The sequence below is a fragment of the Amblyraja radiata genome, chromosome 5 (genome assembly GCF_010909765.2).
Source record: "Amblyraja radiata isolate CabotCenter1 chromosome 5, sAmbRad1.1.pri, whole genome shotgun sequence".
Taxonomy (NCBI): Eukaryota; Metazoa; Chordata; class Chondrichthyes; order Rajiformes; family Rajidae; genus Amblyraja; species Amblyraja radiata.
The window spans coordinates 24829296-24856208 of record NC_045960.1 but is presented as its reverse complement, the minus strand read 5'-3'; the positions used below and the strand labels follow the sequence as shown (position 1 = coordinate 24856208).

Genomic DNA, 26913 nt, shown 5'->3' with positions numbered 1-26913 from the left:
CTCTAGTCAGAATAAGACTCCTGCACCACTAACCTCGAAATTCTGTGGCTAAGCCAGCTTTGAATAAAATTCCCACTTCTCCGTTACGTCCAATTGTCTTAATCGTCTGGACCAGCTGCCCATGAGGGACCTTGCTGAATACTTTACTGCAATCCATATACAATACAATAATACTTTATTACAGTACAATAATACGTTATCAGACAAGTATGTTTTGCAACATACGAGGAATTTCATTTGCCAAGTCAGTCATACAAATAAAAAGCAACGGAACACACAAAATACATTTAAATAAAAACATCCACCACAGTGACTCCTCCACATTCCTCACTGTGGTGGAAGGCAAAAAAAAGTTCAATGTCTTCCCTTCTTTGTTCTATATAGTCAATATCCACCGCCCTACCCTCATCAAAAAAACTCGAGTGTTTGTAAGACGAACCCTTGCATGCACAACATACTTTACTAAAATTTGCATGATTTGAATTGTATACCAATTTGAACGTGAAATGTGGAAAAAAGACTCTCCTCTCTATTTTTAGTTAAACTGTTTAGTTTATATTGTTGAATGATGCGATAGTTTTCGAAGCAGAAACGATTTTGATTTAATGGCAGTGGACTGTACCATTTGATGCTTTAAATAGGTCAGTAAATAATAATAAATGCAGGCATTTTGAGAATTAAGGTTATGTGGCATGAATTGTTCAGAATTTTCTTTTCGATGTATGATAAGATTTGTTCTGTCACCTTGTCGTGGAGTGCTGGGATCATTTAATCAATTACTCTAGACCTTGCTCCTGACAGGGTTGTTATTGCTCAGTGTGCTATTTTTACACGCCTATTCGTGAAGGCAAAATATCTTTCATCACATTAATTTGTGCTTGCTATTGAGCTATCATAGGTGTTAATCAGAGACTAATGCACAAGTTGAAAGGGCACGAATGCACTGTATACATGACCAGTTAGCTTGCACATAGAGCAAAAATTCTGCATAAATATTTTGAAAGCACAGTGGAGCCGGACTTGTCCCACCCTAATCATTCCATCTTCTCCCAGCTCCGTACGGCAGAAGGCACAGAAGCTTAAAAATGAGCACCACCAGACTCGGGAACAGCTTCTTCTCCTTTGGTATCACTATCAGGCTTCTGAACAGTTCTTCCATAGGCTAGGGTACTGTCCGATTCACCTTAACACCATTGTGGACATTGGACTCTCTGTGGAGCTGATGTCCTACAATGCTGAACAATATATTCTACACTATCTATTCTTGAGTTTGACCTGATTGTATTGATGTATGGTATATCTGATCTGTTTGGACAGCATGTAAAACAAAGTTTTTCACTGTACCTCAGTACATGTGACAATATTAAACCCAAATCCAGCCAGGTTCCTGATTTGAACGTGAATTGACCTGACTATAAGCACCAAGTTCTGGTTGGGCAAATTCTGTACTTTACCACCCATAAATACACTAACCCCATTTTTCTCAGATGTTTTACTCAGCCTACAGTAGTGGAATCGTGAATGAAAGAGTATTGCAACCTAATTTAATAGACAATACGTGCAGGAGTAGGCCATTCGGCCCTTCGAGCCAGCACCGCCATTCAATGTGATCATGGCTGATCATCCTCAATCAGTACCCCATTCCTGCCTTCTCCCCATATCCCCATGACTATGCTATCTTTAAGAGCCCTATCAAGCTCTCTCTTGAAAGTATCCAGAGAACTGGCCTCCTCCGCCCTCTGAGGCAGAGAATTCCACAGACTCACAACTCTCTATGTGAAAAAGTGTTTCCTCATCTCCGTTCTAAATGCCTTACCCCTTATTCTTAAACTGTGGCCCCTGGTTCTAGACTCCCCCAACAACGGGAACATGTTTCCTGCATCTAGCGTGTCCAAACCCCAAATAATCTTATATGTTTCAATGAGATTGTCCTTGCAAGGAAAAGATTCCAAGGCTGCAAGGAAAGCAAGTAGTGTGGGTCTTAATTATATGGTTCTTTCAAACAGCCACCACACAAGAGGCCTCCAATAATGTTTGAGTGGTTTGAGTTGTGCTGGGAAAAGTTTCTCAAATAAATATGGCACTTGTCAAAGCATTATTAACATTCAAACTCTCATGGATTCTGCACTTATCACGACTTAGATATGATGTTACATTGTGAAATCTGCAACAGCTGCACATCTGTAGTTCAAGATAGACACAAAGTGCTGGAGTAATTGAGCGGGTCAGGCAGCATCCCTGGAGAAAAGGAATAGGTGATGTTTTTGTTTGGAAACTTTCTTCAGACTCACGTTTTGGGTCGGAGCCTTTTGTCAGACCCGAAACATCACCTATTCCTTTTCTCCAGAGATGTTGTATGCCCCGCTGAGTTACTCCAGCATTTTGTGTCTATCTTTGGTATAAACCAGCATTTGCAGTTCCTTCCTGCACATTTGTCGTCCAATGTGGATACCACTAAGTTTCCAATATTGGTTCTGTAGGTTGTGATATTTTTCTGAATTCAAAACACTGAGAAGGAGATTAGCCTGATATATCTACTTTGGATAATGAATATACTATCTATTTTTATACTGTAAACTTAAGAGTTAGATGATTCTATAACATATTATGGGAAACCTTTATGACAGGAATAGGAAAGGTTTTGAGGAATATGGGCTAAATGCGTGCAAATGGGATTAGGTTAGATGAGGCATCTTGGTCGGCATTGGCGAATTGGGCCAAAAGGCCTGTTTCAATGCTGACTTAATCTGTACCCTGTTGGTGGCTCGATTGTAGTCATGTATAGTTTTTCCACTGACCAGTTAGTGTGCAACAAAAGCTTTTCACTATACCTTGGTACACATGACAATAAACTAAACCAAACTATGGATCTATGAATGTAATTAACAAAATTGCTACGTATTAACTTTGAATGTTAAGGAGTTCTTTGAAATGTACTTTTGAAAATCAATTGATGAAACAACCTTAGTTTTCAAAATGACTTGTACAGAGTAAACCATTGTACTTTATCAAAATAGTGAATTCATTTATGGCTGTTTTTAACTGTGATATGAAACACAAATGTATAGCATTGAAGTAAAGGGCAACTAAATGGATAAATCGGTACATTAAACTAATGTTACTAAAAATGGACTATCAGGCTAAACTGACTCTCTGAATCATTGCACAGGGATCTGATGATTGTCTGGTGAAGATCTGGACCACGGAAGATGGCAGGCTTCTGGCAACCTTGCGTGGGCATTCTGCTGAAATCTCGGACATGGCAGTGAACTATGAAAACACCATGATTGCTGCGGGCAGCTGTGATAAAATCATCCGAGTCTGGTGTCTGCGTACATGCGCACCTTTAGCGGTTCTACAGGGCCACACTGCATCCATCACATCCTTGCAGGTAAAGAGAACCCCTGACGGTATAAGTAATAATAAACTAAATACGCATAATGCAGCATACGTGGATAGGAAAACAGTGGTAGACACAAAATACTGAAGTAACTCAGCGGGTCAGGCAGCATCTCTGGAGAAAACAGATACAAAATGCTGGAGTAACTCGGCATCTGCATCTCTGGAGAAAAGGAATAGGTGACGTTTCAGGTCGAGACCCTTCTTCAAACTTGACCCGAAACGTCAACTATTCCTTTTCTCCAGAGATGCTGCCTTACCTGCTGAATTACTCCAGATTTTTGTGTCTGTCTTCGATGTGAACCAACATCTGCAGTTCCTTCCTGCACATCTTCGGAGAAGCTGGTTAGGTGATGTGTTGGGTCGGGACTAGACTATCCTCGGAGTTCTTCAGAGTCTGAAGAAGGGTCCCGAGCGAAACATAATCTATCCACCTTCTCCGGAGATGCTGCCTGACTCGCTGAGTTAGTCCAGCCTTTTGTGTTCATCTTTGGTATAAACCAGCATTTATTTGCAGTTGATTTTTATTACTTTATGAAGACAGTGATAATGATTTAAATTGAAGCATTTTATCAGAACATTCTTAACCCCAATTCTGAACACAGAGGTCATTCTGAGCAGGGGTCCCGACCCAAAAAGTCATCAAAAATGTTCTCCGGAGATGCTGCCTAACCCGCTGAGTTATTCCAACACTTTTTTTTTTTTTAAATGCAGCCTGACTTGCTGAGCAGTTGCAGAAATATTCGCAGAGACTGCTTGACTGAGTTCTTCCAGCATTTCTGTTTTTTTACACGCAAAGAAAGCTGCCATTTGTGCATTTCTTACTCATTTTCATCTAATCATTGGATTGGGTGGAATTGTGGAGCAAATTGCTCGAATAAAAATAGGAAATGCTGGAAGGATGTGGTCAAGATGCATCTTTGGAAATAATAAGAGTTAACATTCCAGGGACTGTAGCCTTTCATCAGAAGGTTTGTTCATTCATCCCTCATTTTAGTGATTCACTCGTTTCCAGCTTGAAATTGTTGCTTACAGAAGAGATTCGTAATGATAATAGACACCAGGATTAAAGAAATACAGCTAAATCTTGTAGTTTAGAAAAAAAAGTTAGTATGCTGACATAAAGACTAGATGCTAGAAATCCCCCCAAAAATTGGCAATGCTCCATATTTAGCTTTACTCTGGCGCTGTTATGGCAACATGTTTAAATGCATTATTTTCAGTTGTCTGGTTTGAGTCTGGACATCATGTAACACATAATACATTTTATTCCTTGATATATCCAAAGAAGACTACACTTTTGCCCATCATGTGTTGTGACACTTAACTCTCCAGCTCACATTGTTTAGTTGCTGGAGTGTCAAATTGCTTTGAATCTTCTGCATGATTGTGGGGTGCATTTGCAGTGCAATCTGCAAGAAGTTGCAAGAAAGCACAGTGTCTTCCAGACCAGAGGACTGAACAGTACTGAGACTGACAGCAACCAATCGACGACTCCTGATTTGATGCGAGCACTCCAGAATTGGGTCTCAATTGGTTTGTTCAATTTGTATAATGGTCAACATTTGGCTGCGCAAATCTGTAATAAAGTGCAAAAATCGCGAAGCTATGGGAATTTGTTTGAAAACCTATCAGGCTCAGTAATGTCCAGGAAAGCAAATCTTCTGTTCTTACCCGATCTGGCTCGTTTACTTCCTCAAGTGGTAGAACCTGTATCCATGCTGTATCTCTCAAACTAAAAAGCTAAATTAAAGATGTTGCCTGACCTGCTGAGTTAAGGGCCTATCCCACTTGGCTGTCTTTCGCACGCCATTTACGCGACCTGCTAGCGTGTGGGTAGCGCAGGGACGGGCGCATGGAGTGGTGTGGAGGAGTGTGGAGTGACGCGGAGGAGTATGGACTTCGTCCTGCACGAAATCTTCACGCGCCACTGGCGTAAACTGTCGCGTAACTGACGACCAAAGTGGGACAGGCCCAAGATCCTGGCGTGACGCAACGTCTTACCTCCAACAACAGCAGAAGCAGGCAAACGATCGTCGAACTCAGCCTGGGGCTCACGGCCATTGCGGATCCGGATCTGCCCCCACTCGTAATCGCAGAGCGGGGCCAAGAAGACTGAAGATAGACACAAAATGCAGGAGTAACTCAGCGGGACCAGCAGCGTCTCTGAAGAGAAGGAATGGATGACGTTTCGGGTCAAGACCCTTCTTTCAGACTGAAGACGGTTGTGCGGGCGCATGATGATGATTGAAAACACATTCAGCAGGTCAACCAGCATCTGTGGAAAGAGAAAAATGGTTAATGTTCCAGGTCAAAAGCTCTTCCTCAGAATTGGGAAAGAGAAAGCTTCCAAAGAGGAAGCATGTGCAAACTGTTAGCACAATTTACAGAAAATTAAAATCTAGAACAAGTGGTTTACCACAAGGACACCCAAAGAAAATTAGAAGATTAACCTTTTGGAGCGTTGAATGTCTTTTGGAACTTGCAGAGGTGTTAATTGCTAAAGAGCCTGTCGGCGTCATATCAGTGTCGCCAAAAGATTTTGAACATTTCAAAATCCAGCAGCGACAAAAAAACACCGCGCTTCATACGTCGTCACGCCGCGTCATACGTCGTCACGCCGCGTATTTTTCAGCGACCTGATATGTCAGTTAACGATGCCGGCAGTGGCCGAAAAAGTCGCCAAGTGGGACAAGCCCTTAAAGCTTTTTGCTTAACCTCGAATGGCATATTTCTGTTTCAAATAATACCTCAAGTGTAACTTCATACGCATTAATATAAAAACAGAACTTCTGGAAATACTCAGCAGGTTATTCAGCACTTTGGAAAGAAAAATAAAGCTAACCTTTCAGGTCAGTGGCTTTGCCCCAGAGATTTATTTGCAGCTATTGGAGTAATTGGTTACATAATTCCCCTCCTGAGTTTCTTGAATCAAATCCATAACATCTCCACAATAATGTTATCCTCCCGTTTCTGGCACCATCATGTGTTAGCATGTGTTCTTTAAGCTACTCAAATCCTCTTGCAAGAAATGAACTACTTTGGAGACAATCAGCATTTGTGGAGACAAAGGGGTGCGTGACATTTCAGGGGAAAACCCTGAATCAGTCGGGATGCTGCTCGATCCACTGAATTCTTGCTTTTGCTCCAGATTCCAGCCTTTTAAATGCCACTATTGTATCTGCCTCCACGACCATCCCTGGCAGCCCATCTCAGATACCCACTACTCTTTGTGTTAAGTTTTAAGTTTGTCTAACATTCTGTGTGTCCAGCTATTCATTCCCACAGTCACTTAGAAAAGTTTCTTAACCCTGCTTCAAATTTGTTCTTAATTTCTGATTGTTCCAAAAAAAAAACCCCTGGTAGCCTCATTAGTTTGCATGCATGTGGACCATTAGGTGGAGTGGGTGGTGAAGAAACGAGATGTATTTATAGCTCCTCCATTATAGCTCCATGGCTAGTAAACACTTCTGTCATATCTTGCCAATGAAATATCCTGTTGTATGTATCTTTCTAACCATTTTGATGTTGTTGTTTTCCAGTTTTCGCCATTGTGCACTGGCTCCTTGAGGTACCTGTCTTCCACAGGGGCGGATGGCACAATTTGTTTCTGGCAGTGGGATGCTGGCATGTACAAATTTAGGTCAGTAAGTATTCCTTTATTAAATTTGAGAATTAAATTTATGAAACGTAGTCATTGTGTCATGCAGCTTGGTAACAGGCCATTCAAACCAACTTGCCCATGCTGACCAGGATGTCACACCTGTCTGCATTGGGCCCATATCTATCTAAACCTATCCTATTCTAACAAGCCCTTCACCTCAACTTACCCACAGCGACCAACATGTCCCAACTGCACTAGTCCCACCTGCCCGTGTTTGATCCATATCCCTCTACACCTATTCTATCCATGTACCTGTCTAAATGTTTCTTAAACATTGTGATAGTACCTGCCTCAGCTACCTCCTCCGGCAGCTCGTTCCATACACCCACCACCCTTTGTGTAAAAAAAGTTACTCGTTAGGTTCGTATTAAATATTTCCCCCCTCACCTTAAACCAATGTCCTCTATTTCTAGATTCCTCTACTCTGGGCACGAGACTCTGTGCGTTTACCTGATCTATTTCTCTCATGATTTTGTACACCTCTATAAATTCACTCCTCATCTTCCTGTATTCCATAGAATAGAGTCTGAACCTGCTCAAACTGCAAGCAAACTGCAGCACAACCTTCCAACTTCTGTACTCAATACTCACAGTGGCGCAGCGGTAGAGTTGCTGCCCTACAGCGCCAGAGACCCCGATTCAATCCTGACTATGGGTGCTGTCTCTACGGAGTTTGTACATTCTCCCTGTGACCGCGTGGGTTTCCCACACACTCCAATGATGTGCAGGTTTGCGGGTTAAATGGCTTCTGTAAATTATCCCTAATGTGTAGGATAGTGCTCGTGTACAGTATGATCGCTGGTTGGCCCGGACTCGGTGGGATGAAGGGCTTGTTTCCATGCCGCATCTCTAAACTAAACTACTAAGAATTTCACGAACACTTATTAGTATTAAGCAATTTGCTATTTGTTGAAAATGTATAGGCTGACTAGAAATGGCTATTATGCTGGTTCTGCTACTCCGCAACCCAATGGGTTCAAGTGTCCCAGAGACCTTGCTGCTGTGTGTCATGAGGTTGAGCCATCTGCAAACTTCAGCTCTGTCTCCTTATTCTTGTAATATAATGATAGTCAGAACCTTGTTCCCAGGGTGAGGAAAGGTCAAAAACTGAAGGGCATCGCTTCAAGGTGAGAGGAGCAAAGTTTAAAGGAGATGTGAGGAGCAGGTCTTTTTTGACAGAGTGCGTGGAATGCGATGCCAGGGTTGGTGGCGGAGACAGATGCGACAGTGATGCTTCAGAATCTTTTGGATAGGCATGTGGATTTGGAGGAAATGGATATGAATCACGTGCAGGTAGACGAGATTAGTTTATCTCGGCATCATGTTCGTCACAGACAATGTAGGTCGAAGGGCCTGCTCCAGTGCTGTTCTTTTTTATGTTCTGATGTCCCTTTGAGTTTGAGTTTAGTTTATTGTCACAGTGAAAAGCTTTTGTTGCGTGCTGACCAGTCAGCGGAAAGACAATACATGATTATAGTCGAGCCATTCACAGTGCATAGATACATGATAAAGAGAAACATAGAAACATAGAAAATAGGTGCAGGAGTAGGCCATTCGGCCCTTCGAGCCTGCACCGCCATTCAATATGATCATGGCTGATCATCCAACTCCGTATCCTGTACCTGCCTTCTCTCCATACCCCCTGATCCCTTTAGCCACAAGGGCCACATCTAACTCCCTCTTAAATATAGCCAGTGAACTGGCCTCAACTACCTTCTGTGGCAGAGAGTTCCAGAGATTCACCACTCTCTGTGTGAAAAATGTTTTTCTCATCTCGGTCCTAAAGGATTTCCCCTTTATCCTTAAACTGTGACCCCTTGTCCTGGACTTCCCCAACATCGGGAATAATTTTCCTGCATCTAGCCTGTCCAACCCCTTATGAATTTTGTAAGTTTCTATAAGGTCCCCCCTCAATCTTCTAAATTCTAGCGAGTACAAGCCGAGTCCAGTCTTTTTTCATATGAAAGTCCTGAGATCCCAGGAATCAGTCTGGTGAACATTCTCTGTACTCCCTCTATGGCAAGAATGTCTTTCCTCAGATTTGGAGACCAAAACTGTACACAATACTCCAGGTGTGGTCTCACCAATACCCTGTACTACGTGAATAATGTTTTGTGCAAGGTAAAGTCCGATTAAAGATAGTCTAAGGGTCTCTACCGAGGTAGATAGTAGCTCAGGACTGCTGTCTAGTTGTTGGTTGTTGGCAACTTGTGTTGTCTACAAGTCCTTTTACATGTTGATTGTAATGACACATGAAAACATAGATTTAAATTATTTAAAAAATATATTAAATGTTTAATACGCATTTAATTGAGATAAATTAATTGAACATGTTACGTAAAATTAATCTCAGTTGTTGGTCCGAGTGAATGACAGTGGCCGTGATGCATACACCAGCTACAGATGGTGCAAGATCCGAAGGGTCAATTGTGGAGCACTCCACTCAGGACATTTGTATCTGCCCCAGGATTCACCAATCAGTCCAGCTGCAGAACCGATGGTCAGATGTAGTAACTTCAACCTGACCTTACTTCTGTGGCTGTAAGACCATAGCGATCTGACCCATTACAGGGCCGTTTGCTCATTGCCATCAACACAATGCAATCTAGCCCCATGTTTTAACTTGGCATAATTTAAAGATACAGGACGGAAACAGGCCCTTTGGCCCACCGAGAATGTGCCGAGCAGCAATTTCCGTATATTAACACTATCCTCCACACATTAGTGACAATTTACAGTTTTACTAATTAAATGACAAACCTGTAAGTCTTTGGAGTGTGGGAGGAAAATGAAGATTCTGAGAAAACCCACGCAGGTCACGGAGCGAACGTACAAACATCGTACAGACAAGAACCCGTAGTCATGATCGAATCCGGGTCTCTGGCGCTGTAAGGCAGCAACTCTATGGCTGCCCCACCGTGCCATCTTAGTTACTCCAGCACTTTAAAAAAAACTGCATCTGCTTGCACACACCGGCCAACAAAGTCCCAGCTACACTCATCCCACTTGCTTGCACTTGGTCCATATCCCTCCAAACCTGTCCTACCCACATACCTGTCTGACTGTTTCTTAAACGATGGGATAGTCCCAGCCTCAATAAATCAGGGAAGGTAGTGCATCCGTGGATAACAAGGGAAATCAGGGATGGTATCAAAGCAAAAGATGATGCGTACAAATTAGCCAGAAAAAGCAGCATACCAGAGGACTGGGAGAAATTCAGAGACCAGCAGAGGAGGACAAAGGGCTTAATTAGGAAAGGGAAAATAGATTATGAAAGAAAACTGGCAGGGAACATAAAAACTGACTGCAAAAGTTTTTATAGATATGTGAAGAGAAAGAGATTAGTTAAAACAAATGTAGGTCCCTTGCAGTCAGAAACAGGTGAGTTGATCATGGGGAACAAGGATATGGCGGACCAATTGAATAACTACTTTGGTTCCGTCTTCACTAAGGAAGACATAAATAATCTGCCGGAAATAGCAGGGGACCGCGGGTCAAAGGAGATAGAGGAACTGAGTGAAATCCAGGTTAGTCGGGAAGTGATGTTGGGTAAATTGAATGGATTAAAGGCCGATAAATCACCAGGGCCAGATAGGCTGCATCCCAGAGTACTTAAGGAAGTAGCTCCAGAAATAGTGGATGCATTAGTGATAATTTTTCAAAACTCTTTAGATTCTGGAGTAGTTCCTGAGGATTGGAGGGTAGCAAACGTAACCCCACTTTTTAAGAAGGGAGGGAGAGAGAAAACGGGGAATTACAGACCAGTTAGTCTAACATTGGTAGTGGGGAAACTGCTAGAGTCAGTTATTAAAGATGGGATAGCAGCATATTTGGAAAGTGGTGAAATCATTGGACAAAGTCAGCATGGATTTACAAAAGGTAAATCATGTCTGACGAATCTTATAGAATTATTCGAGGATGTAACTAGTAGAGTGGATAGGGGAGAACCAGTGGATGTGTTGTATCTGGACTTTCAGAAGGCTTTCGACAAGGTCCCACATAAGAGATTAGTATACAAACTTAAAGCACACGGTATTGGGGGTTCAGTATTGATGTGGATAGAGAACTGGCTGGCAAACAGGAAGCAAAGAGTAGGAGTAAACGGGTCCTTTTCACAATGGCAGGCAGTGACTAGTGGGGTACCGCAAGGCTCAGTGCTGGGACCCCAGCTATTTACAATTTATATTAATGATCTGGATGAGGGAATTGAAGGCAACATCTCCAAGTTTGCGGATGACACTAAGCTGGGGGGCAGTGTTAGCTGTGAGGAGGATGCTAGGAGACTGCAAGGTGACTTGGATAGGCTGGGTGAGTGGGCAAATGTTTGGCAGATGCAGAATAATGTGGATAAATGTGAGGTTATCCACTTTGTTGGCAAAAACAGGAAAGCAGACTATTATCTAAATGGTGGCCGATTAGGAAAAGGGGAGATGCAGTGAGACCTGGGTCTCATGGTACACCAGTCATTGAAAGTAGGCATGCAGGTGCAGCAGGCAGTGAAGAAAGCGAATGGTATGTTAGCTTTCATAGCAAAAGGATTTGAGTATAGGAGCAGGGAGGTTCTACTGCAGTTGTACAGGGTCTTGGTGAGACCACACCTGGAGTATTGCGTACAGTTTTGGTCTCCAAATCTGTACAATCGATCCAGATCCTGCTGCAATCTTTCGTAACCATCTTCACTATCTGGAAACCACTCACTTTTGTATCACCAGCAAACTTGTTAATCTTGCCCTGTATGTTCTCACCTAAGCTCTAAGCTCTAAACAAAACAATGCTTTTGCTTGAATTAAGAAATTTTAATACATATTGCAGCAGGCATTTAAGAAAAAAATTAAAATCTCCATGGATAGGTGCATGGATAGGACAGGTTTGGAAGGATATGGACCAAACGCAGGCAGGTGGGACTAGTGTTGCTGGGACATGTTGGCCGGTGTCGGCAAGTTGGGCCGAAGGGTCTGTTTTCACACTCACTGTATGACTAAAATCATTCTGTAATATATCTGATTTATAGCTAAAATATATATAAATATATGTAAGACATAAGATAGACAAAAATGCTGGAGAAACTCAGCGGGTGCAGCAGCATCTATGGAGCGAAGGAAATAGGCAACGTTTCGGGCAGAAACCCTTCCTTCGGAATGTCCTCGTATACATTGGGAATATGATAACAAAGTGGTTATATTATAGGATTCATTCTTAGTACCAACTATGTTGGGACACATTCATGCTTGAAAATACTCTAAAGTTCTTTTAAATTCAAGTTGAGTAAATACATTTGAAATAAACTAAAATAATTTACTGAAATAAACAGAGTCTACAAACCCATCTGTTTCACAAATCAAATTTGGGAAAGGAAATCTGCCTGACATATTGGATGTGGCAGTGTTTGATCCCAAATCCGTGATTAGTACGGGTAGCAGGGATTATGGGGAGAAGGCAGGAGAATGGGGTTAGGAGGGAGAGATAGATCAGCCATGAATGAATGGCGAAGTAGACTCGATGGGCCGAATGGCCTCATTTTGCCCCTAATGATTACTAAATTCCTGGATCAAAATAACCTTTGAACAACAGGAACTTTAAGAAGGCAGTTTACTTACTCGTGAATTGTTAGGTTTGGTCTTAAAATGTTGCCATCAGTATTGATATCCAAACTGGTTAGAATATGTGAAGGACTAATAAATATTCATGTGCAACTGGGAGATGGGGGTTGGTTGTGAGGAAGAGGAGAGGATGGGCAGTGTCTGTAAACTTCACATAGGCCTGAGGACAAACCTCCAGATTCAGGGACAGTTTCTTCCTAGCTGTTATCAGGCAACTCCTACCACAACCAGAGAGCAGTGCTGAACTACTATCTACCTTATTGTTGTCCCTCGGACTATCCTTGATCGGACTTTGCTGGCTTTAACTTGCATTAAATGTTATTCCCTTATTATGTATCTATACACTGTAAATGGATCGATTGTGATCATGTATTATCTTTTCTCTGACTGGTTAGCACGCAACAAAAAGCTTTTCACTGTACCTCGGTACATGTGACAATAAACTGAATTGAATTAAAGGTCTGCTTGAAGTTAGTTGATCTTTGAAAGTGCGCTTTCTGTGAAATTTCCAATTGATGATTTAAATATGTTAAAAGAAGTGCTGGTAAAATCATGATTTAAAGAATAGCATATCCTAATGTTATTAAGGGGTGGCACAGTGGTGCAGCGGTAGAGTTGCTTCCTCACAGCACCAGGGACTGGGGTTCGATCCTGAGTACAGGTGCTGTCTGTGCAGCGTTTGTACATTCTCACTGTGAATATGTCTAACATTTTTTCTCACCATGTTGCTATGTTATTGTCCAGATACAAAGCAAGATAATACAATAATGTTGGGAGGCTGATTTGTTGAACTAACTTATTATCCGGATTTGCAAGTGGAGATTTTGTAAATAAATAGTCTTGAGATTTGTCCTGTTCAATCATGGCAGACACAAGCATCAAAAGCCTCCTCACCTTCGATTTAGGAAGCTGTGGATTGAACTCTTCTACCTAGGACTCGAATGCACTCAAAGCAATGCTGAAGATCATATTATCTCACGCAGGTGAAACTTTAAACTCCCCCACCTTGTCTACTTCAACTTCAACTTCAATGAACTTTATTTATCCGTTAGGAACTTTGGTTTCTGCAGCCATACAACAAGAAGAAACAATTTTACAAGACACACAACCAACTCAATTCACACTGACATCCACCACAGTGAATCTCCTCCTCACTGTGATGGAAGGCAAAGTCTTGTCTCTCCCCTGCTCTCCATCCTCTCCCCATGTTAAAGCCCCCGGCGGGTGATGACAAGTCCCGTGGCCGTTAAGGCCGCGCCGGCGATGTAAGTCCCTGCTCCGGGTCTTAATGTTGGAGCCCCTGGCGGGCGATGGCAAGTCCCGTGGCCGTTAAAGACGCGCCAGGCGATGTCACATATTAGGTGGATAGAAAATAATCTGTGACATCATTTTGAAGAAAGACACAAAAAGCTGGAGTAATTTAGCCGGTCAGACGGCATCTCTGGAGAAAAGAAATAGGTGACGTTTCAGGTTAAGACCCTTCAGCCACCCCTTTTCCGATACGGAATGGTCTGTCCTCAACTTTGTTCCTCTTCGCCCCCACCTCAATGTGTTCGGGGTCTTCCTCTGCCTCCGTACTTTTTTCTATTGGAAGGAGTCCTCACCACCCAGTGATGACCCCTTCTCCCGTCTCCACCGGTCCCCCTCCTCTTGGACTCCCTGGGCAGCTTTCTACTCTCTTTAGATCTCTTCATTTCTAACTGCTGGCATGACATCAATCGTCCCAACTTTTCCACTCCCCTTACCTACTCTAACCTCACCTAGGAATATGTCCTTCCTACGCATAATTTTAAAGAGCAGATATGAACTCATGGCTGGTATACGCATCTCTCAACCAACCCTTAAAAATGATCGCGCAAATGGGATCTTATTGGGCACAAATTAACCATATAACCATATAACCATATAACAATTACAGCACGGAAACAGGCCATCTCGGCCCTACAAGTCCGCGCCGAACAATTTTTTTCCCTTAGTCCCACCTGCCTGCACTCATACCATAACCCTCCATTCCCTTCTCATCCATATGCCTATCCAATTTATTCTTAAATGATACCAACGAACCTGCCGCCACCACTTCCACTGGAAGCTCATTCCACACCGCTACCACTCTGAGTAAAGAAGTTCCCCCTCATGTTACCCCTAAACTTCTGTCCCTTAATTCTGATGTCATGTCCTCTTGTTTGAATCTTCCCTATTCTCAAAGGGAAAAGCTTGATCACATCAACTCTGTCTATCCCTCTCATCATTTTAAAGACCTCTATCAAGTCCCCCCTTAACCTTCTGCGCTCCAGAGAATAAAGACCTAACTTATTCAACCTACCTCTGTAACTTAGTTGTTGAAACCCAGGCAACATTCTAGTAAATCTCCTCTGTACTCTCTCTATTTTGTTGACATCCTTCCTATAATTGGGCGACCAAAATTGTACACCATACTCCAGATTTGGTCTCACCAATGCCTTGTACAATTTTAACATTACATCCCAGCTTCTATACTCAATGCTCTGATTTATAAAGGCTAGCATACCAAAAGCTTTCTTTACCACCCTATCTATATGAGATTCCACCTTCAAGGAACTATGCACGGTTATTCCCAGATCCCTCTGTTCAACTGTATTCTTCAATTCCCTACCATTTATCATGTACGTCCTATTTTGATTTGTCCTGCCAAGGTGTAACACCTCACATTTATCAGCATTAAACTCCATCTGCCATCTTTCAGCCCATTTTTCCAAATGGCCTAAATCACTCTGTAGACTTTGGAAATCCTCTTCATTATCCACAACACCCCCTATCTTGGTATCATCTGCATACTTACTAATCCAATTTACCACCCCTTCATCCAGATCATTGATGTACATGACAAACAACAAAGGACCCAACACAGATCCCTGAGGCACCCCACTAGTCACCTGCCTCCAACCCGACAAACAGCCATCCACCATTACCCTCTGGCTTCTCCCATTCAGCCACTGCTGAATCCATCTTGCTATTCCTGCATTTATACCCAACAGTTTAACCTTCTTAACCAACCTTCCATGAGGAACCTTGTCAAAGGCCTTACTAAAGTCCATATAGACAACATCCACTGCTTTACCCTCGTCAATTTCCCTAGTAACCTTGACTTGCCTTTTTCTACATTACAGCAGTGATAAACATGCTCTAAGCATTGTCTGTGCACTTCTTTGCAAAGTCTTGAGGTTTTATGAAAGATGATAAATAAATGAAAATCTTCCTTATTTTCAGGCTTGCAGTTCCTCAGCAGCGATTTGTGTGTGAATAAGTAGCAAACACCAAGAACGATCAAACTTAAATTATTTAATTTTATGAGATATGAAGGTCCATTTTTCTTTACAAATATCTACAAAAATATCAGTAAATGTGAATTTATCACCATCAAAGTGTTACTGGGTTATCAACCAAAATGTCCTTTATGGGATGGGATGTAATTTCTGAATACCTACTGACAGACACTGCTTGAAATGCACAATGATGCATGAAATACATCATGAGACACATATAATTGAGCGTGCAGTTGCTGGGGCTGGGAACGCCCTGAAATATTGGGTTGTTCTGGAACTATAATCTAACTTCTGGCACTAGAGTTTCGATTGCACATTTTAAATTGAAGTTTCAGTGGAAGATGCAAAAAAATGTTTGCATTCAGGAGACATTAGTCATTGGTTTAGTTCATTGTTGTATGTGCCGAGGTACAGTGAAAAGTTTTTGTTGCAAGCTAACCAGTCAACAGAAAGACAATACATCATAACAATCGAGCCATTCACAGTGTGCAGATACATGATAAAGGGAATATCATGAATAACATTCAGTGCAATTAAAGTCCAATCAAACATAGTCTGAGGGTTTCCAATGAGGTAGATAGTAATTTGGGACTGCTCTCTAGTTGTTGATAGACTGATGCATGTAGGTAAAATACATGTTTTTATGAAAGACTTTAATAATACCAGTGGGGTTTTAAGTTTTTCCAGACTTTCCGCTTAGAAATTCAACTCATTGGCATCATTTATTATGCAGTTTTAAGGCACCAAACTTGGAGCAATGTGCTCACTGTGCCGAAGGGTCTGTTTCTGTGCTGCAACTTTTACTCATTCGAAGGATGTTAATGCAAATGCAGTGAATGCCTATGCAAGTGAGCCAAAGAGGCAGATTTTGACATTGAACACTGGGTAGTACTGAATGGATGAATGAATGAATGAATGAATGAATGAATAGGTTTGAATGAATAAGTTTATTGGCCAAGTATTCACATACAAGGAATTTGCCTTGGTGCTCCGCCCACAAGCGACAACATGACATACAGTGACGGTTAAGAATGATCCATAAAACATTAAACATTAATAATAAAACATTATTGAATAAACATGTGAATTAAATAAAATACCAGAGCAAAAGAAGGCTACAGATTTTTGGTTATTGAGTAGAGCTACTACTCGTGGAAAAAAAAACTGTTTTTATGTCTGGCTGTGGCAGCTTTGACAGTCCGGAGTCGCCTTCCAGAGGGAAGTGATCAAAGAGTTTGTGGCCAGGGTGAGAGGGGTCAGAGATGATCTTACCCACTCGCTTCCTGACCCTTACAGTGTACAGTTTGTCAATGGAGGGAAGGTTGCAGCCAATAACCTTCTCAGCTGATCGGACGAATCGCTGCAGTCTCCGGGTGTCGTGCTTGGTGGCTGAGCCAAACCAGACCATGATGGAGAAGGTGAGGACAGACTCTAAGATGGCCGTGTAGAATTGGACCATCATTGCCTGTGGCAGATTGTGCTTTCTCAGCTGCCGCAGGAAGTACATCCTCTGTTGTGCCTTTTTGACTGTGGAGTCGATGGTAGCCCCCCACTTAAGGTCCTTGGAGATCATCACCAGGAACTTAAAAGACTCCACAGATGTGACTGTGTGACAGATGTGAAGTGGTAACAGCAGCCATTTTGGAGTTTGGCACTTCAGCTAATGCTCTTTCTTAACCTGCCACAACTGGACACACAAACACCGACCTCCCAGCCTTCCAGGGCCACTTGATTGCGTTGATTGATGGATGATTTCTTCAGCCTGGTTGGTATGACATTACAAATGTTGGTGCCACAGTACTTGTTTCATGTGCAAGAATTTACAGGGACTGATGTGGCAAGAGCTGAAGGACATTTTGTTGATGTCTATACAACTTTATTTGTTGGTGATTGATGGGGAAACGAGCTGCTACAGTCTGAGCTGATAAACAGGCCCTTCGGCCCAACTTGCCCATCCCAGCCAACATGTCCCAGTTACACTAGTCCCACCTCCCTGCGTTTGGCCCATATCTAAACCTGTCCTATCCATGTACCTGTCTAAATGTTTCGTAAACATAGTGATGGTACCTGCCTCAACTACCTCCTCCAGTAGCTCATTCCATACACCCACCACTCAGTGTGAAAAAGTTATCCCTCAGGTTTCCTTTCCCCCATCACCTTAAACCTTAAAACTCTGGTTCTCGATTCCCTGACTCTGGGCAAGAGACTCAGTGCGTCCACCCTCTGTGATCCTGAGGCTTGGGGTGCAGGTGATAGAATGAAGCATTTTTGGTACATTCACTGACCTTGAACTCCTGCCGTGAGGTCAATGAAGTTCTTGTGACGTCGTGTCTAGGTGAATAGATGTGTGCTCCTGACATTGAACTCTGCAATTGTCCGCTTCCACTGCTTGCTTTGTGTGTGTTTGCTGGACCTTTGCTGGTCCTCTGGTGTCACAGGGCAATAATTTTATACCTCCATGAAGATTTCTAATTTCTGGAACGCCTTGGTGATGAGTTTTGTCCATCTTGCATCATTGTTCCTGGATCATATTTACTTCCGTTTGACAACTACATATTGCTCTAGCCACAGTCTATATCAGTTCTGCACCCACCACATCGTCCCCAACCATACCAACAACGAGAAAGCAGTACTGTGCTATCATCTACTTCATTGGAGACCCTCGGACTATCTTTGATCAGATGTTACTGGACTTTACGTTGCATTAAACATTTTTCACGATATTCCCTTTATCATGGATCTACACTATGGATTGTAATCATGTATTGTCTTTCGGCTGTCTGTTAGCAAGCAACAAAAAGCTTTTCACTGTACCTCGCTACATGTGATAATAAACTTTACTCAACTTAACTCAACTCTGAAGAAGTCTTGACCTGAAACGTCACCCATTCCTTCTATTCAGAGATGCTGCCTGTCCCGCTGAGTTACTCCAGCATTTTGTGTTGTATCTTCAGTGTAAACCAGCAACGGCAGTTCTTTCCTAGTCAATTCAACTCATACCATTAACATGTGTCCATAGCTAGTTATATGTTGCTGACTACGTTTAATTGGAGCTGGCCATTTATGATTTTATGATATGACCGGCTTATTGCTTAGACCTGGTCGGTTGCTGAAATCATTGAAATGAGAAGCCAGCATTGTGTTGGTGTTGTGCCTGGAGACAAAAATCTTGGATCAATTTTCTATTGCAATGCCAGCCTCCATTTTTACAGACTTCGATATTTATGTATCTATAGTTATTTGTTGCAATTGTGTGGTTCTCTTTGGTATTTTATTATGCTTCCATGGTTACTTAATTAGCAGGATACAGTTCTCTTGCTTGTCATGTGGCTTTTATCTTTGAATTGTTTTTTCAAAGAGTTCACATTCGCATCCATATTTATGAAGCACAGATTTTTTATGCTAAACACACTTTTGATTTCAGATCTAATTCCAGGCCATAATGACTAGTTTCATGGTATCCAATTTCTATAGCATAATAATTATTGTAATGTCTGAGCACTTTAAAAATGTGTGTTAAATTTACATAAAATTAACAACCTCCTGAGTTAGTCAGCCCATACTAATTATTGCTGACTATTCGAGTTTTCATAATATTAACATCCAGGAGGGGAGAAAGTGCTCACCAATCTAAAAATCAAAGCTTCAGTTTTTTAACAGCTGTTTTAAACCGGAGTAATTACAATCATATCTCAATGTTGTTCTATTTTTACTGCAGTCATCGACCAATTAAGTTCACTGAGCGCCCAAGGCCTGGAGTCCAAATGATTTGCTCTTCATTCAGTGCTGGTAAGTGACTTTGCCAGTTTTGATTTTTTTATCATTTTGGTGGCAGTAATCATTTTAAATTTCAGTATAATGGTCGGTTTCAAATGTATGTTCGCTCATAATTCAGTATGGTTGAGTTTTTAAGAAATAGTTGTTCCGAGTATGGAGAATATTGGCTGTGTGAACATTTGATTCTGTGTATAGGTAAATAGATTAGTTTAATTTAGAGATTCAGCGTGGAAACAGGCGCTTCGGCCCACCGAGTCTGCACCAACCAGGAATCCCCGCATATTAACTCTACCCTACACACACTAGGGAAAATGTTTACATTTATAACAAGCCAATTAACCTGCAAACCTGTATGTCTTTGGAGTGTGGGAGGAAACCGGAGATCTTGGAGAAAACCCAGACAGATCACGGGGGGAATGTGCAAATTCTGTACAGAGAGCACTTGTAGTCAGGATCGAACCCGGGTCTCTGGCGCTGTAAGGCAGTAGCTCTACCGTTCCGTCACCGTGCCGCCCGGAGGTACTTTAATTTCACATTTGTTGATGAGGATAATTACACAGATTGTGCAATGTTGCAAAATGATGTTTGTGATTTCTCCTTTCCACTCCATTTCCCCGACACCCCAACCAAACAAAAATATCATCAAAGAAGCAATTCTGCTCTTGTCTTCTGCATAATAATATATCTGTAATGTTGATGAAATTTCAATATTTACATTTTTTGCTTGCGGTGACTTGATGCTTGCAAAATATACAAATTAGCTGCATGGAGAAAAGTGTAGGGCAGCTAGTTCAGAGATATATATATATTATATATTTTATATACATTTGCTTGAGATGTATTGAATGGAATCAAATTGAAAAATACAACACGGAAACAGACCCTTTGGCCCACTGTCCACATTGACTATCGATTACCTTTCACACTAGTTTTATGTTATTGCACTGTTGCATCCACTCCAAACACACTAGGGCAATTTAAAGAGGCCAATTTGAATGAATGAATGAATAACTTTATTGACCAAGTATTCACATACAAGGAATTTGCCTTGGTGCTCCGCCCACAAGTGGGAGGAAACTGGAGTACCCGGAGGAAATCACACGTTCACAGGAAGAATGTGCAAACTACACGCAAACAGCACCCGAGGTCTGGTTGGAACCCGGGACTGCGTAGTGAGGCTCCCTTTGTTGCGACCATATCCCCAAACGTTTAAATATTGGTGCACAAGACTACTTGCAAGATAATTGAAGCTACAGCTTCTGAACAGCTTCTACCCCTCTGTTATAAGGCTTCTGAACAATCCTTCTGTAACTTAGGCTGCTTTCCCATTCACCACTACCTCATTGCGGACATTGGTCTTTGTCTAGGGAGCTGGCGTGCTTCAGTGTTGAGGATTATATCCTGCACTCAATATATTCCGCTTTGATCCACCTATTGTACTAAGTTTGCCTTGATTGCATTTATGTATAGTATTACCTGATATGATTGGATAGCATGCAAGACAAAGCTTTTCACTGTAGCTTGGTGCATATGATAATAATAAACCTAAATGTAAAGATGTTTTAGGAAGGGAAGGAAATCAATCCATCTGCAACACACATCAGGACATTTCTTTAACCAGCAATGAAGCTTTGCGACATTGATAACTGAGAACAGATTGTTCAAGATCGTTAGGCATGGTGCACACTAATTAATAGCGGCCCATTTGAAACATGCTGCATCAGTCATTCTGAAGCCAGGAAAAACGTTCTGGCCAATTGATCCAAACAGCCATAATGTCTTGTCTCACCTGTACGAAAGTCAGAAAGTAAGCAGCTCATCAAAATTGGGGTGCTTAGTGGCAGCTTTCAAAAATTTGAAGTGTAATAAAATTGGCAATGATTGTTGCCTGTCAACGGTTACTCAGTGTTCAAAAGGGAACTGCAGATGCTGGAATATCGAAGGTACACCCGCTGAGTTTCCCCAGCAATTTTGTGTACCAACGGTTACTCAGTAATGCATCAAGAAGAGCTGCTACCTTGCAGCTCCAGTCCAGACCTGGGTTGATTACTATTGTTGCAGTACTATTTATTGTCTATTTATTTGGCTGTTTGGTTTTTGTTTTGTTGTTTACTGTGGGTTTTACAGAGTAACGTATGTTCACATATCTGTGGCACTGCTGTAAACAAGAATTTTGTTGTTTGGTTTCAGGATCCTTAGTAGAGGGTGGTGAATCTGTGGAATTAATTGCCACAGAGGGCTTTGGAGGCCAAGTCAATAGATATTTTTAAGGTGGAGATTGATAGATTCTTGCTTAGTACGGGGTCAGTAGTTATGGGGAGAAGGCTGGAGAATGATGTTGAGAGGGTAAGGTAGATCAGCCATGATTGAATGGTGGAGTAGACTTGATGGCCGAATTGCCTGGTTCTGCACCTACAGCTTATGCACTATGGCATATGACAATAAAACACTCTGATTTCTGACCTCTGCTGTATGTGTGTAGTTAGCACATTCTTGCTTTGACTGTGTTGCTTTCCTGTGTGCTCCCATGTCTCAAATAGATGTGGCGTGGTTGCTTATTTGGCCACTCCAAGTTAATACTAGTATGTCAGTAAGTGGTAACATCTTGGGAAAATTGATGGGAATGTGGGGTGAATGAGATTGGTGCAAGTGGGTACTTCACGGTCAGATCCAGTCAATAAAGGGTCAGTTTCTCTGCTCTGGACTCTAATTCCTGAATGCATATAAATATCTAATAAATTGCAGTGTAAAGGTGACACACTAAAAATGCAAATATATTCAGGAACTGCAGCTATGAATTTGTACTTTTACACTTGACGCAAGCTTACAAACATTACAGGAAATATTTTACTTTAAAACTTTTCCCTGACATTTGTAGGTTTCCATTATTGATTTTCTACATTCCTGAGAGTGTGATGCAGAAGTCAGTTCCTTTTCTTCCTCAAACATAAAGTGTTGTCATTTTGAAGGCCAATAACTTTTTATTGAAATAATATTGCACTTATTCCATTATGTGCTCTGACGGCATAAGAGAAAAGAATATAAAACAAGCTGCTGAATGACTTTGTGATAGACGAGACATTGATACTGTAAAATACCTGCATTATTTCCACCAACCATTGAATGGAATTAGCATTAATTTCAAATGAAATATGGTGGAATAGATTGCTGAGATTATCCTGGGAATTTTTCAAGGCTGTAATGGTGGAGTTAAGAATTGGTTGGTTCATTCAAGAACTGGTTGGATGAGAAAGACCAGGATTTGATGGAAGACTGATTATTTCCTTTTGAGTGCTTGTAGAGATGTAGTAGAATAAGACCTTTAATGTGTCGCAGCATCGGTTTAATTTAGAGATACAACGTGGAAACAGGCCCTTCAGCCCATCGAGTCCGCATCGACCAGCGATCCCCGCACATTAACACCATCCTACACACACAAGTGATAATTTACATTTATACCAAGCCAATTAACCAACAAACATGTACATCTTGGGAGTGTGGGAGTAAACCGAAGATCCTGGAGAAAAACCACGCGGTCACGGGGAGAACGTACAAACTAAGTAAAGACAGCACCCTTAGTCAGGATCTTAGTAAGGCAGCTACTCTGCCACCGTGCCGCCCTTGTCATCATCAATCTACTTCTCTTTCCTGGTTCTTCACAACCTTTCTGTTTACTGCATCAAAGATGGTCGCCTAATTGGCGAGTGTCAAGAGTTAAGAGAGTTTATTGTCATGTGTCCCAAATAGGACAATGAAATTCTTGCTTGCTGCAGCACAACAGAATATGTAAACATAATACAAAACGGGAGATAAAGGTTCACTGTGTCGATAGACCATATACACACAATAATAAACAGATAAAGTGCAATAGTAATAATAGACTGTTATTGTTCAGAGTTTATTTGATGTTGTGTTTAATAGCCTGATGGCTGTGGGGAAGTAGCTGTTCCTGAACCTGGATGTTACAGATTTCAGGCTCCTGTACCATCTTCCTGATGGCCGTGTCGGCGGACGAGGAGCGGGTGGAGACCCGAGATACCGACAGCGGGCGGAGACGGAGAGAGAGAGAAAGATAGAGAGGGGGCCAGCTCAGGTGTCCCGGGTGCTTGCCAAGCCGGGCAAAATGGCATGGCTTTTCGGTTGCCCGGTGGGACTGTGGGTTGCCATTGGCAACCGGACAACTGCTAATTTTGAGCCCTGTAAACGCTGAGCTGTAGTCTATGGACAACAGCCTGACATACGAGTTTTTGTTGTCCAAGTGGTCCAGAGCGGAGTGGAGAGCCAGTGAGATTGCATCCACCTTTGACCTGTTGTGGCGGTAAGCGAACTGCAGTGGGTCGAGGTTCTTGTCGATGTAGGAGTTGATATGCGCCATGATCAACCTCTCAAAGCACTTCATCACCACAGACGTTAGTGCCACAGGTCGATAGTCATTGAGGCACGTCACCTTGCTCTTCTTGGGCACTGGTATAATTGATGCCCTTTTAAAGCAGGTGGGAACCTCAGACCTCAGATGTGAGAGGTTGAAAATGTCCGTAAAAACTCGAGCCAGTTGGGCCACACAGGTTTTTAGAACATGACCGGGTATACCATCAGGTCCAGGCGCTTTTCGAGGGTTCACCCCTCTGAAGGATTTCCTGACTTTGACCTCTGTGACTGAGACTGAAATACCATCACAGCGAATGGGGGCTCGGGAAGGCACATCAGTATTCTCCCTATCAAAGCGTGCGTAAAACACATTGAGCTCGTCATGGAGCAATGCTTTGCTGTCATCTGAGTTGCCTCCTGATTTCGCCTTGTAGGAGGTGATTGCATTCAAGCCCCGCCACAGTTGCCGAACATCCGTCTCATCCTCCAGCTTGGAGCAGAAGTCTTTTTTGACCTTTTTGATGGCCTTACCAAGGTCATATCTGGACTTCTTGTAGACCTCTGCATCGCCAGACCTGAATGCCCGGGATCTGGTCTTCAGTAGAATGCGGATTTCATGGTTCATCCAAGGCTTCTGGTTAGGAAACACTCGAAATGTTTTTGTTGGGACGCAGTCCTCCACACATTTCCTTATGATGTCTGTAACGACTGCGGCATATTCATTCAGGTCTGTTGAACATTGAACGAGTCCTTGAACATTGCCCAGTCTACTGACTCCTAGCAGTCCTGGAGTTCCTGTAAATAATACTTTGATGGTTATGTATGCATTACCTCAGTCAAGGTATTTAGAAGTGAAAGCTATCTAGGCTGCAGTATTTTCTTCTCAGGTTTGTGGTTCCCACATGCATCATGATCAACATTAAACTGAGTGGGGAAAGAAAAAATGATGGCAATGTGATGAGTATTATTTCACTTGTTGAGCTGTTTGCGTTTCACAGGAGATGGAAGGCAGAACAAAATGGTTTCAGTTTATATTGTGTGAAAGATGATAATTAAAAGAATTCTCCTTTGGATGCAGCAAATGCTGCCAGTCACCTGTCTCTTCCTTTTCAGGTGGAATGTTTTTGGCAACTGGGAGCACAGATCACATTATTCGAGTTTACTATTTTGGGTCAGGGCAACCTGAGAAAATTTCAGAGTTGGAATTTCATACTGTAAGTACCTTTGTTCTAAGAAAAATAATTACATTTCTGTGGAGCATGCCTTGAGCATGGAATAATAAAGAAAAACAATGTGTAATTATAGATGATAAATGTAAAAAATCTAACTTGTTAAACATAATCAAAAATTCACCAAGGTGAGCCATTTGGTGCATCCCAAATAATGACCACTCTTTAAATAATGCATGCTCAGTATCTTAAAAAAAATTCTAATGGGGTCTGTTTTACTGCCCTTTCAGTCAATGCAATCCTAATCATTAACATTCCTCTAAATAATAACGCTCCTCGATGTGAAAGTGTATCTTCTAATTATTCTTCTAACTCTTGCACTTTATCTTTGGCTGGCTGCTGCCCCATTTGCCAAAGGGAAGTGTTGATCTCTCCTCGTTCAATCAAAATTTCCCCTGGTATTCAATGTCGATATTCAGGTCTCTGCATGAACTTGTCTATTCTAGGAAAAAATAATCTTAACTCTCCATTTTTCTCAAGAGTTTTCCATTTATAGTGTAGGAAGGAACTGCAGATGCTGGTTTACACTGAAGGTAGACACAAAATGCCGGGGTAACTCAGCATGCCAAGCAACATCTCTGGAGAATCCCCCATTTATAATCTCCCACTTATAGCATTGTCATTGTAAACCATCTCTGAACACTCAAACAGACTTCCTTTTACTTCCAAAATTGTGGTACTCAGAATTATACACACTATTTCAATCGAGATTTAGGAAGTGATTCACAAAGGATTGGCTTAATCACTATATTTTCTGTAAATTCACAGTTCCTGTTTACAAAGACAAAATTCAAGATTTGTGAATTTGCTCACTCTTCAAACTTAAATCCAGTATTTTTCCTCAAGGCAAATTATCCCCCATTTCTCCACAATAAATGGCATTTGGCACATCTTTGCCCACTTGAATCTTTCTTACATCAAATTGCTGCATTTCCCAGATGTAAATCATTAACTAATTAAAAAATTGTACTGTCTGTAACTGCATAACAAGTGAGCCAATGCTCCTACTACTGATTTCCTAATGCAAGCGATAATCTGTAATATATTAAAATTGCAGTGAAGGCTAATGAATTTAGTTGGAAATTGCATTGGAAACTCTTTGGTCTGACTCTGCTAATGAGGAAAGCCAATGGGGAAACATTTTCTCGCATGTTTCATTGATTATTGTTGGCATGGTTGCCAGATGGGTCTTGAAAGAATTGTGACTTAATGTTTGTAGAATGCCAAGTCTACAGAGTGACTGGTGAGAAGAATAGGAGTTTGCACACATGATGGACTCTTCAGTAGAAATTAAATTTCGCAAATTCAAATGTGACTTAGGATAATGTGATGAATTAAATGCTTAAAACTAATTTAGATAGTGATTTAGATTAAATTCGCTTGACTGTCGAAAGTTTGATTTTTTTATAGAGCTTCACGTGTGGGGAAAGACAACTGACTTGTCTCTTCCTCCTTTGCCAATTTTCTTCCCCTGCTTCCCTCACTCTGCCCTCTCTCTCCCCTTAAGGGCCCGCCCCACTTTCACGACCTAATTCACGACCTTTTTTACTCATGGACATTTTTCATCAGGCTAG

The 26913-nt window shown here is 41.8% G+C and overlaps 1 protein-coding gene and 1 long non-coding RNA gene across 5 annotated transcripts in view; one reads left to right on the top strand and one right to left on the bottom strand.

The window, feature by feature from the left end:
• The window catches only part of LOC116973104, a 31878-nt gene extending 13874 nt beyond the window's left edge, over positions 1-18004 (bottom strand). The window contains exons 1-2 of the long non-coding RNA XR_004411998.1: positions 17982-18004; positions 7163-7193 (exon numbers count right to left, since the gene is read on the bottom strand). This is a non-coding gene — a long non-coding RNA (uncharacterized LOC116973104). The remainder of the gene's footprint in view (positions 1-7162; positions 7194-17981) is intronic.
• Positions 1-26913, top strand: part of LOC116973103 (pleckstrin homology domain interacting protein) — a 191504-nt gene that overhangs the window by 72176 nt on the left and 92415 nt on the right. For all 4 annotated transcript variants that reach the window (XM_033020803.1, XM_033020802.1, XM_033020801.1 and 1 more), the window contains exons 8-11: positions 3170-3391; positions 6942-7042; positions 19684-19754; positions 25224-25324. In XM_033020803.1, the coding sequence (XP_032876694.1) occupies positions 3170-3391; positions 6942-7042; positions 19684-19754; positions 25224-25324 (495 nt within the window). The remainder of the gene's footprint in view (positions 1-3169; positions 3392-6941; positions 7043-19683; positions 19755-25223; positions 25325-26913) is intronic.